Source organism: Gymnodraco acuticeps, unplaced genomic scaffold (genome assembly GCF_902827175.1).
Source record: "Gymnodraco acuticeps unplaced genomic scaffold, fGymAcu1.1, whole genome shotgun sequence".
Classification (NCBI taxonomy): domain Eukaryota; kingdom Metazoa; phylum Chordata; class Actinopteri; order Perciformes; family Bathydraconidae; genus Gymnodraco; species Gymnodraco acuticeps.
Genome location: NW_022992251.1, coordinates 1040076 through 1052522, shown reverse-complemented (window position 1 = coordinate 1052522; position 12447 = coordinate 1040076). Strand labels below are relative to the sequence as shown.

Genomic DNA, 12447 nt, shown 5'->3' with positions numbered 1-12447 from the left:
TTATTCCGTCCTCCATAGATAATTCTGGTCCCCACTCCAATACAGTAGGTGGCAGTAAATACACATAAAAGCTGTTTTTGTGACACAACAGAAGAAGTTGAAGAAGGTGCACCGTCCTTTTTCGTCCGATGTCGATATTTACTAAAGCACGTTTGGTGACAGTTGTGTGTTTACAACTTATATAAAGGAATTTTAAGACGTTATATGTAATGTTTTCCGACATCATTTAACATTGAATGTCCTGGTAATGCATAACTTCTACATGTAGAGAATACTTTTCTTATAACTTAGATTATAAGTGATTAGTAGATTGTTACAGATCCTAAAAACATGGCAGAGGATAATACATCTTTCTCAGAGTTCATGGACTTGGATCATGACTTGGATCTTGACACTCGGACATGTAATGGAGTGAGACAGGAGAAACAGCTGTCTGCCTCACAGAGAAGAGGCTACAGCTTGTGCAGGAGGAAGGTGAATAAACAACCAACAGCTGATTGATGTTGTTTGCTCTCAACACGTTGCAAGATAGGTAAACACAGCTAGGATCATGTGTTTTAGTGGGTCTACATGTATAGTAACATATAGTTGCAGTGTTTGCAGAGGTGGGAAGTTACTAAGTATACTAACTAGAATACTGTACTTAAGATTACCTTTTTATGTTTTACTTATGGTGGGATTTCTGCAGGGATTCGTCCGTACCAAAATCCCAAGTGTTTTCTGAGGTGTGTTTATGTGAATATGATGTGTGGGTCAGGGCATTTGTGCAGCACATCAGTATTTTAACACATTTAGCCTATAACATTTATTACATCTCCTGCGATTTGTAAATTGTAATATGACATATTTTGATACAATTTCAGTCAAATGGTCACCTGTAAAATAATTGAGAAAATACGATTCTGCTACTCAAAATTATCTTTATTTTTGTATTGTGTCCCACATCAATGTTTCCCCCCATGTAATTACTATCTCATCAAAAGTGATATCTTCTCAGTTAAAAAAAAGGAATAAAACAAAAAAGTTCCAGAAGGGCACATCACTCTTGATTAAACCCCTTCAACTCACATTTGACAAGTAGACATGGCTTTCTATGAAAGGTCGCAATTAGGTTGGAAAGCCATAATATTTGTATAAAATAAGTTGAATTTTCCACATTCAGAGCACCTCGTTTTTTCCCCTTCACAGTCGTTTGCTGGCTTTGTGGCGTCCAAGAGGAACAGCGGTCAGGAGGAGGGGGACTACTCTTGGTGCTGCTGTGCTCTGACCTTTAGAGAACACTCTGCCATTCACAAACACGTGGCCCGGACTCATGATCCTGAAATACAGCGGCTCACACAGGACGCTTATCAGTGTCTGTTGACCCAGCTGGAAGAAGAAGCTGAAACACAGCAGCTGAACGAGTGTGAGGCAGAGCCGGTGGACATTTCTGCCTGGATACCTGACACCAGGCACATCTCTGAGGAGCAGCTCCAGAAGTACTGATTGCATTTTGATTCCCTCTGTCTAGGTTTAGTTGTCTGTTCCACAGTGAAAATTCATCTTAAAATCAAGTTAACATTTGTAATTTCTAAAATATTGATTACATTTCCTATCTTTTTCTATAAATACTGATATCTGGGGTTAGGGGTTCGATCCCAGCCCATGCAGTCAACATGTCGATGTATCCTTGGGCAAGATACTTAACCCCGATGGCCAACGGTGTGTGAATGTGTGTGAATGTTAGTTCCTAGAGTAAGGTACACTGCTCTGTATGAATGGGTGTGAATGGGTGAATGACATGGAGTATGTAAAGCGCTTTGAGGGGTCTTAAAGACTGGATAAAGCGCTATATAAGTACAGTCCATTTACATTTCTATCTGTCATTGTTATTCTTCTTTTCAGAGGTCCAGGCAAGGTTCTCCTCTATTACCGTTACTGTCAAATTGAGGATCCACATGTCATCTGTGCTTGGCAGAGAGCTTTGTGTGAGAAGCTGCACTTAACTGGCAAGGTGATTCAATTCTCCTATCCTGCCTCAAACTTAGATACTACAGAATTTTACAAGAAAGCATTTACCTCAGTTGAACCGTCCTTTTGAAATATATCCTGTTCTCAGGTGAGGGTGGCGACTGAAGGCATCAATGGAACAGTTGGAGGCACCAACATGGCGACCGACGCTTACATCGACGCAACGCGATCCCACCCTCTCTTCAAGATGGAAAAGGATGATTTTAAGGTCAGTCTATGTTGGAGGATGTTAGACATACATTACATACAGTTATGTTTCTACACAGCACATTGCATCAATATGTCTGTTTTGTGTTGCACCATAAGCCACAGCAGACAGAGTTTTAAGCCTGTGACATAACATTAAAGAATCATATGACATTCAAAATGAGGAACGCACCAATATTGGATATTAGGCCGATACTGTCTCAAATGTCTGGATCAAGACAACGGGCCGGTTTCAATTTGATTGAATGTTATTCTTTTTACATGATATAAACAGGAACGACCAATTTGTTGCTGCATTAAAAAAGGCAAACAATGTAATTCCTGTTCATTTGATAAATGAGTTGGGGCATTGGGGCATACTGTACAGATATTAATATACACCACAGCCCAGGTATCAAAAATGCAAAAGTAAACAAGTCCTTTATTCTTTTTTATGCCAATTCTATGTATTTGAAGTGTTTGTCTCTGTCTCTGTGTGTGTTCAGACAAGTGATGGTGGTGCAGAGTGTTTTAAAGACCTGAGGGTCGGAGTCTATAAGGAAATCGTCCCAATGGGAATGGATCCTGATGTGGTGTCCTACCAACTGGCAGGTATCGTTTGTGTCATTCTGTTGTCACAATAACAGTTTTCCTATTATTTACATGTTTATTTAGCTCTTATATTGTGGTAGGAGTTTTGTTTCGTTACAGCTGATTTTGTGATGATGAGTTATGTATCTGTCTCTCCTCTCAGGAGTTCATCTGGAGCCGGAGGAGTTTCACAAAGAGGTGGAGGCTCTCTTGGCTAAAGCGGATGAGAACAATGACACCATCCTCCTGGACTGCCGCAATTTTTATGAGAGTAAAATTGTAAGTTATAAAAGGGTTTTCACCAAAAACATAATTAAATTTTTTGCCAAATTATACATTTAAATGATATTGAGAAAGATAAATTCCTGCTAGATCCTTAAAAATGTTCACTAAAATGGAGAATGACAGTTTCCTCACACCTATCATAATTAAAGAAATCCAGGTTTTACTTACTGTCTTTTTGAACTGTGTTAATGTTTTCCCTCCAGGGCCAGTTTACTCAGTGTCTCGCCCCGAGCATCCGTAAGTTCAGCTACTTCCCGGACTACGTGGACCAGAACCTGGATCTGTTCAGAGACAAGAAGGTGTTGATGTACTGCACCGGGGGGATCCGCTGTGAGCGCGGCTCTGCCTACCTCCGCTCAAAAGTGAGAGGACTCGTCTTGGGCCAATTGGACTCTTTATTTTAATGTAGTTGTTAGATAGCTAACAGGGATGCTGTAACTCACATTGTGTCTCTGCTGAGTCATTGTCTGCTTGTCCTTTGACCAACACTCAGTTAACAGTCAAGGCAGGACACTACAGGTGAAAAGGGTACATTTTTTTTAGATGAATCCCAGTTGAACTTTCCCAGGTGATTACTAACATTAACACAAGAACAATTCATATTACAAGTTCTCTAAAATGTGTCTTTAAGGCTTAACATTTCTTAAATATGTGCCAATTTGCACAGATGTCCACAGCACAGAAAGCTGGTTCAAATGTCTTGTTTTATCTTTTTTGACATAATGATCGTCAAAGGATTTTACTGAAGGACTCTTAGATAGGTCTTTTTGTCACTCCATTAATACGAAAATGTAGTCAACAACCATTACAAAAAATGGATAGGAATAGATATAGGAATAATACGAAAACTGAATAAATTATTTTAAGAAAAGATTTGTATTGTAGTAAAATGTCCTATAAGTCTAGTTTAATTTATCTGTGTATTGTTACCTGTAGGTTACCAAAGTGAGAGGACTCGTCTTGGATTTAAACTAAAGAAAGCCAATTGGACGCTTTATTTTAATGTAGTTGTTAAAGAGCTAACAGGAATGCCTCGTCCTGCAGTAACTCACATTTTGCTTTCAGTCTCTGCTGAGTCATTGTCTGCTTGTCCTTTGCCCAACACTCAGTTTACAGTCAAGGCAGGACACTACAGGTGAAAAGGGTAACAAATACTAAGCGATATCACCATGAAACTTCCCCAGGTGATTACTAAAATCAAGAACATTTTATACAATAGTTAATTTTCTGAAATGCTGCGTTTAAATATTTGCTAATTTGCATAGATGTCCGAAGCAAAAAGCTTAGGATCAAAACACTTGTTTTGTTCACACATTAGCGTCAAAGGATTTTACTGAAGGACTCTTAGGTAGGTATTTTTGTCTCTCCATTATTACGAACAATTCTGTCAACAACCATTAAAAAACAGTTTGGCCCTGTTTTTAGGAACAAATGTGTACATTGTGAACACATCCCTCTGCAGAAAAAAACTCATTATATAGATAGGAATAATACCAACACGGAATAAATTATTTTCGGAAAATATTTGTATTGTTAAATGTTCTGTAATTTTAGTTGAATGTATCTGTTTTTTGTTACCTGTAGGATGTGTGTAAAGAGGTGTACCAGCTGAAAGGTGGAATCCACAGATATCTGGAACAGTTCCCAGAGGGTTTCTACAGAGGAAAGCTTTTTGTGTTTGATGAACGCTACGCCATCTCCTCCAACAAAGACATCATCTCAGGTTAGTTTGTGCATAAATCAGCACCAATTAATTGATTAAATACAGACAGTATAACATCACAAATAACATGAAAAGCACTAAGGCCTTTGCTCTGTACACTGAAACTAAAATGATAAAAACATTTCATTTATCTTTGTTTTGGATAGCTATTTCTGAAATACAAAAATAATTAAGAGTATCGAGAAACATGAATAAACACTGACATGCAGTTCCAGTGGTTCCCAACCTTTTTTGTCTCGTGTACCCCTTGAGCTGGTCGCCATTCTATAAGTACCCCTCACTCATCTGTTATCGTGATCCTAAATGAAAATCACGTATATCATCATCTTTATTTAAAGAGACTCTTGGTCCATTATTACAAAAACATACAACACTCAAATATAAATTAAAAAAGGCAGTTATACCAATGTTTCCACAGAGGTGACTGGTATCGCACTGAAACACGGATTTGACAGCAGCATAATGACAGTTATGAGAAACATTCAATCGACAGATGAATTTGTACATTCGATTTCTCAAAAGAGCATGGAACGTGTTGACTCGTGCGTTACAGAACATTTCACTTGCACTGCACCACCTTGGTTTTCTAAGCAGTATACGCAAACAGTCATTATAAGCAACCTGGAGCTTCTTGAGGCTTGCCTTCTTATACTTGACCCACAAGGGGGCAGTATAGAGAGGAGTGCAATAAGCTCTAAAGAGGTTCACCTTAACCTTATCTGAACACCAAGAGAGTTTTCTAGCCAACATGTTGGCTTGCATATATAAGACACGCCGCTGTCTATACATGTCATCCTCATCAGCCATTTCATCTGTGATGATGTGTCCCAGATACTTAGTGTTACAGCAAACAGACAGCATCTGTCCTGACAGGTAGAATGTTGGAAAACAAAGGTTCTTATCCCCTTGTGCTCTGCAGATCATTACAGCGCTCTTCTTAGCATTGTATTTAACGTCAAATTTGACTCCGTAATCAGAACAAACATTTAGCAACTGTTGAAAACCAGCACTGATATATATAAATCACAAAATGCATTTAAACTTGAAATGTACACTTGTTGTAAGGTAAATAAATTATGTTAAGACTACTTATTTAGAAAGCCAATAATGTATTTTTTTTGGACATGGCCCCTCCCCTCTGAACAGTCACTTTTATCCGTCATATTTGAAAAGAAACATTGTTATTTTCTGTATTTCTGTAAGACAAAAGTTATTTATTTATTTGGCGATGACTTGCGCTATTTTTAGAACGGAAGACCAGGCACCTACGATCCCCTGAAGTACCCCTAGGGGTCCCCGTACCCATTACATTACATTACATTTGTTAAACGCTTTTATCCAAAGCAACTTACATACATTCAATACCTTGGACAATCCCCACAGCAGCAATTTGGGGTGAAGTGTCTTGCCCAGGGACACAACGACATGCTGACTGCAGTGGGACTCGAACTTGCTAACCCCTGATTCAAATGTCAGCGCACTACCCACTGAGCCACAGCCTCCCACACCCCTGGTTGGGAACCACTTGTCTAATGCAACTCTTTGTTTTAGAATAAGGAACCTAATTACATCTCTGTGCAGAATGCAGGTACTGCGGCTCTCCCTGGGACCGGTACCAGCTCTGCTCCACCCGGTTCTGCTGCCAGCTGGTTCTGTCCTGTCCCGGCTGCAGACAGGACGGACGCACCGCCTGCTGCCCCGCCTGCCAGACCAAGGGACAGAACCAGAGCCAGGCGCCTGGTCCGCATCACAAAGAGGAGTGTGAGTGCACTGAAGGACGTCCCAGAATCCCTCAGGATGCGTAGCGTTGGAGACGCTACGACTGGACATCAGGGCTTTCCGCCACATGAATATTGATGCCTGTCCAAGGATATAAATCACAATGTATAGCTGAAATTAGAGGATGGTGCCCAGTTCATTCACTTTTTTAGATGAATATTGGGAATTAAGTCAGATGTATTGTTTATTGAAGGAGTTTTATTCTTAAGAAAGTCATCTGTGAAGCTGATGAAGATGGAAACAATTTAAATTTGTTTTTTAATTGAGAAAATATAAGAATGCATCGGCAAAATCAATGATTTTTATTACATGGATTTTCTGAATCTGGAATGCCTCATCAATAATAAAATCCAGGTGATATGAACTTGTTATTTTCTGTGTGTGTGCTTGGGTTACTATATACTATACTATATACTATATGCGTATTACTTGTTTTTATTTGCCAAAATGGTCATAGTTTTACAGATAATGTTGTTTGACAATTTTGTAGATACAACCATATCAAAAAAACAGTATGTATAGCAGTTATCTGGTGCTCTGCAGGTTACTGAGACTACAGGTGTTGCTTCAACACTTAGAAAACCACAAGCAGCAGCACGTCTCTGTGGCTGACTCCGGTTGACACGTTTTTATTTTTGAAAAACCCCCTCATATAATTGGGGATAAAACACTTAAAATGAAACCATGCTGAAGCAGGCCATGTGAAAGAAACATACACAAAGGTAGAGTACTTTTTATGTTTTCATTTCCTTTGTTACCTTTGTCAGTTTTCATGTTTTGAGAGATTGTGTGTCCTTGCCAGCTGACACCTCTGAGGGACAAAAAAAAAGGTCATTTGATGCAATGATTTCAAATCAATCCAAAATGTAATGGTTTTCAAATTGTAGTCACATTATTGGAACATTATAAAGAGGATTCGTGTTGGTGGATGTATTTATAAAAAAAAAATGACACTGACAACATTTCTTACATCTTCATATCGTCGCTTGATTTAACAGACTTTTTTTTTTTTTAAATGCATTTAATATATATAGACATTTTTATTGATTGGGATAAACCCCTTGAGATGCACCATCTCGTTTTCAAGGGGGTCCCGACAATAGCAACAACTTACAGACGTACATAAACAAAAAGACAAAATGCAAAACATGACACACAAGACAAACCACATACAGTCTGTTAAGTGAAATTCAAGCAATGCACACAATCATTACAATTTGAGACAGTCGAGCAAATCAGTTTCATCAATATCAGTTTCACAAGTACAGACGAGTTGAAAATGAGATGATAATGCATGTTTAAATAAACCCAATGATGCAAGACAATACTTGTCATAAAATGAATGACACACATACAATCTTGCTGTTATTAACAACACATAGTTGTTAGTAGTTGTAGTGCTATTCAAGATTAAGCTTTGAAGTCAAATTTGACACAAGAGACATTACTTAAGGGTGAATAACAATATAGCAAAAGCCTAGCAGGTTTGGAGTTAGGAAAAATATAAATTAATATATAATGAAATACATGAAACACAACTCATAAAAAGGAAATCTAACAGCTGAAATATTATAATACATATTCAGAAAATAATATAAATACTGCAATAGTCAAGAAACATACAATATTCAAAAGAGAAATGACAGTTAGAACATTAAAACACACGCACTAGCCCTCTATTACACTGAGAAGAAATAAACAGTTTTGTGCAGTATGTGCAAATTACATTGATAAGATAATATAATATTTACATGTTTCTATAAATGCATTTAAAGGTCACCTATTATGCAAAATCCACTTTTTCATGTATTGTATACATAACCTCTGTGTAAAGAGATTCTGAAAGTTTGAGGAAAAAATATTTGCTCACTTTTTGTCCTGATCCATTTATATAAAAACCTGTCTGAAAAAGAGCTGATTTTGGCCACTTTATGATGTCAACCATTTTTTGGTTTATCTAACCATTAACCAATCACCAACCAAGGTAACGCACTTTTGAAACAGGGCTGAAACAGAGGGGATTATGGGATGCTGCAATGATCTTTTTGGTATTTTGAGGCCAAACACTTCAGAGACATGTTTTGTATATCTGACCTATAATAAAGTAATGAATATATATTATATATAGTATAATAGGGGACCTTTAAATCCTTGTCATAAAATGAAGTATACACACACTTGCAAAGAACATCCAGCAGAGGGAGAGGAAGGACCAGCAGAGAGCCGGGAGAGTGATCCTCAACATCCCGACTGGAAGCTTCGCTCTCAGCCGAGAGGACCTGCCTGCTGCCCGGGTCTTCACTGACCAGCAGACACCTCTCTCTCTGCAGCATTTCTGGGAGGTGAAGTGGAGACAGGCTAATGTGCATTTACCCAGACCTGTGGGAATAAGGACGGGAGGACCGAGCGATGTCTTCGCCGGGTTACACCGTCAACTACAGCCGGAATTCGACGCTGAACGGCGGATCGGCACCTTCCCATCAGAACGGTAACGGAGGCCGGGATGATGCGATTAGCCTGCTCGCTAGCCTTAGCATGCTAACACTCTGGGGGGATGTCAGTTAGTGTGTCAGCACCCTGTTTCTTTATTTCTTTATTTCTTTATTTTGTATGACTGTCCCATGGCATTACCTAAACCAGTTACATACATTTAAAAATAAAAGCGACATGTATATCATTCTTCTAACTCTGCGAAAAATGAATATGAGCTTAAGCTATTGAGGTGCTAACTTAACCTGTATCCCATAGAGATAGCTAGCGGCTAACATTAGCTTTAAGCTAACGATAGCTATCAAAGCAGGATTATAATGGTGTGACAGAATGCGCAGCATCTCAATACAATACTCACTTTATATGACATGTTTGACAATATGAGTTGGTTAGATGTGTACTGATATAATGTAGTGGTTATTGATGGGATGCATATTCAGTTGACCGGGTATTAACCCTTACAGCTGAAGCACCAGCTGCTGATGAGGCTTGTTGTTTGCAGCTAATGACACCCTCTGTTCAGTACTCTATTTGTGAGCTTTGGTGGAAGTAGAATATGTGTTTGACTCTGTTTGTAAATGCACTTTCTCTCTATCCAGGTCCAGCACAGACGTACCAATCCATGCATCCTCCTGCTGGCTGCTATGGAGCCCCACCTCAACAACAGAGCTACCCCACCATCCCTGCCCAGTCCACCCCTCCCACCAAAGCCCCCCTCATGAACAGTGCCCACAGTGCTAACTACTACCAGAGCAACCATCAGCAGCACCTCTCTCAGCACCATGTAGCACCCTCCTCATACAGTGCTCCCCTGAACTCTGCACCTCCTTCTCAGCCATATCCACCTTCAGCACCGCCGCCATCAAATGCCCACTACAACCAACAATCATTCCAGCAGCAGCATCAGCAGCAGCATCCTCCATATGCCACTCCAGGATCCTACTATACACAGCAGGCATACCATGCTCCCCCAGCAGCAGCACAGCCCTTTCAGCAGCAGCAGCACCCCAGTTTGGTGCCTGCACCGCCTGGCGCCCCTGGAGCTCCCCTCTACCCAATTGTTTCCTATCCGTCTGCGCCTGGAATTAGCCAGTACGGCACCCTGAGTTCCTCCCAGAGCACCTCCAGCCTTGGAGTCATGCCGACCCACATGGGTGCACCGCTGCATCAGTACAACAGCCCTCCGCCGGCCACAACGACAGCAGTGCAGTCTGGGTACAGCGCGGCTCCTCTTAATCAGCAGATGCCGACAGTCAATGGTCAAGGAAGCACAGGTATGTGTGAAGGGTTAGTTAACGCTTGAAGGATCAGATGCTGGCTGGAAAGAGACATCCATTAAAAGTGTCGTCTTAATCTAGAGCACTATATGCATTTGGTGTTGCAGAAACATGCACACTAGCTGAATCGGACCTAATCTGGCTTTAAAAGCAGTATTAGTATCAGTCATATAGTTTAGTGATTTCTTTCCAGCTCCATGTGTCGCTTATACAAAAATATTGTACACCCAAAAATGATTAGTGGTATATCAGTTATCCATGTTACCTTGAGTTCATGGTGAAAACGTAAACAAGTTTGTGTGCATACTTGCATGGGAAATAAATAATTAAAGACGAGACAATTCTCGATGTACTAACTTTCACACAACCCCAGGCAGCTTTTCTGTGGAGGCTTGCGAGTAAAAATGATGTTTTCTTCATGGAAACAAGGTTATATGAGTAATTGATATACATATGGTCATTTGTTGTTATGGGTCAAATACTTTCTGCCAACTCTTGGGTGATTTTGAAATCAACACCGTGTCTTTCCAGTTGTGTGTGAAGCTATATATAGCTTTCATATTGGCTACAGAACAGAAGGGTCCACTTAAACAAAAAGAGTCCTATACATTAATAATGCATGGCTGAAATGGGGTCAACTATTGTGTCATTTGATTGACAACTGTTTCTAGTTTAATGCTGTTTGTATCTCTTGTGTTTCTTCAGTGTCAGTCTTTATTCAGAGTTGTGTTCATGCAGAGCTCCATTCTTTGGTATGAAGTGTTTTCCCTTATCGTCTTTGTGTTTTCTTTCCCAGTGCACCAACACTATGACCAGAGCCACCAGGCGTCTCTGAGCTACGACACGTACAGCGGGGTCGTTCACAGCGGCGCTGACCCTCGGCCCTCAGGAACTCAACCAACTTCAGTGCATTCCTCACCGGGCCACCACCAAGGTAACCGTTAACTTATTTTTCACACACACGTGATTCAAAAACATGAATCCGCATTGTTACCCCTCTTCAATGCAGCTGGAACTGATCAACTAACAGCAGCTTGTCAAATAAAGTTGTTGAAAGTGAGGAATGTAAGCAAAGGGCCTCCTCGTGTGTCTGTATGACTGGTTTCCAGACAGAATGTGAGTTGGAGATGTGTTAAATCCAAGCTTTGAATATAGAAAGACAAAACTATTCCAAGTAGACAGAAATACCAGGGAAACTTCAAGGCATTTCCTTCCTTCCTTGGACCTTAAAACAATCTATAATGCATTTTCAAGGCTTGTTTTGAATTCTAATTATAAAGCTTTATTTGTATAACAACATGGTCACAAATTAAGACAGAAAACAACAAATTCTCTTCAGTTAAAACCTTTTTACATGCAGCATAAAAGCATAATATAACAATTCAACGGACACAAGGAGCTCAAAAGATACGATTTAAATAAGTACAATAAAATAAATAATGATCCAAAGGTCATGATAGATAACCCTCTTAGTTCAATAAAGGAAGACATAATACAAAATGAATAACTACAATGAAATATTCAAACCTAAAGAATAAATATGTATACAAATGAATTTGAACACTTAACTCTGCCGTGACAATAAAGACACGTTTTCTTCTTGTTCAAATGTTGAGGCCTTCTTACATATTTCCTCTTCGTTTGTTTCACTGCTTGCAAGAAAACCTCATAGCAGTGTTTGAACATGATGGGAGAAAAAAACAAAACATCTCTTGGCTCCTGCTTTTTGTCTTTTCTGGTGCAACGACTTCCACAATCCCATGTTTAGACGTTCAGTCTGAGTGTTTGAAAACCTGCTCTAAATTGTGTGTGTGTGTGTGTGTGTGTGTGTGGCGTTCACAGCTGCAGCACACACACTTCCAGGCACACTCTCAAACGTGCAGGTGTGAGTACTTTATACAAATGTGAGGGTTTCAGTTTGACGAGCACCAGCCAGCTGCTTGTTTATTCAGTTCGTGACCTGGGATCTTTTTCACTGTCAGCTAAGCTAAAGGAAACCAATGGACCTTAAAGCTTTGCATAGTCTCAGCATGAATGAAGAAGTGTTTCTGGCATCATTACGACAACATTTCTCAAGATTGTGTATTCTCTGAGGCCGGTAAAATG

The 12447-nt window shown here is 39.8% G+C and overlaps 2 protein-coding genes across 4 annotated transcripts in view; both read left to right on the top strand.

Annotated features, from left to right (window-relative positions):
• The first annotated feature begins 127 nt into the window (after positions 1-127).
• LOC117540263 (thiosulfate sulfurtransferase/rhodanese-like domain-containing protein 2) lies at positions 128-6935 on the top strand. Its single transcript, XM_034206852.1, has 9 exons — positions 128-474; positions 1189-1478; positions 1885-1993; positions 2099-2218; positions 2703-2808; positions 2951-3066; positions 3276-3434; positions 4657-4795; positions 6377-6935. The coding sequence occupies exons 1-9, from the start codon at positions 331-333 to the stop codon at positions 6598-6600; spliced, it is 1407 nt and encodes a 468-aa protein (XP_034062743.1). The 5' UTR covers positions 128-330; the 3' UTR covers positions 6601-6935.
• Positions 6936-8764: 1829 nt separating this feature from the next.
• The window catches only part of sec24b (SEC24 homolog B, COPII coat complex component), a 46306-nt gene continuing 42623 nt past the window's right edge, over positions 8765-12447 (top strand). For all 3 annotated transcript variants that reach the window (XM_034206856.1, XM_034206854.1, XM_034206853.1), the window contains exons 1-3: positions 8765-9062; positions 9664-10338; positions 11138-11275. In XM_034206856.1, coding sequence (XP_034062747.1) covers positions 8984-9062; positions 9664-10338; positions 11138-11275 — 892 coding nt within the window. In that variant the 5' untranslated portion in view covers positions 8765-8983. The remainder of the gene's footprint in view (positions 9063-9663; positions 10339-11137; positions 11276-12447) is intronic.

What these genes read in the sequence shown, in the direction of transcription:
- LOC117540263 (XM_034206852.1), top strand. Translation starts at nt 331, where the DNA reads ATGGCAGAGGATAATACATCTTTCTCAGAGTTCATGGACTTGGATCAT. An exon ending in ATTTTTATGAGAGTAAAATT is followed by an intron (nt 3,067 to 3,275) that starts GTAAGTTATAAA and finishes TTTTCCCTCCAG; the next exon opens with GGCCAGTTTACTCAGTGTCT. An exon ending in CAACAAAGACATCATCTCAG is followed by an intron (nt 4,796 to 6,376) that starts GTTAGTTTGTGC and finishes ATCTCTGTGCAG; the next exon opens with AATGCAGGTACTGCGGCTCT.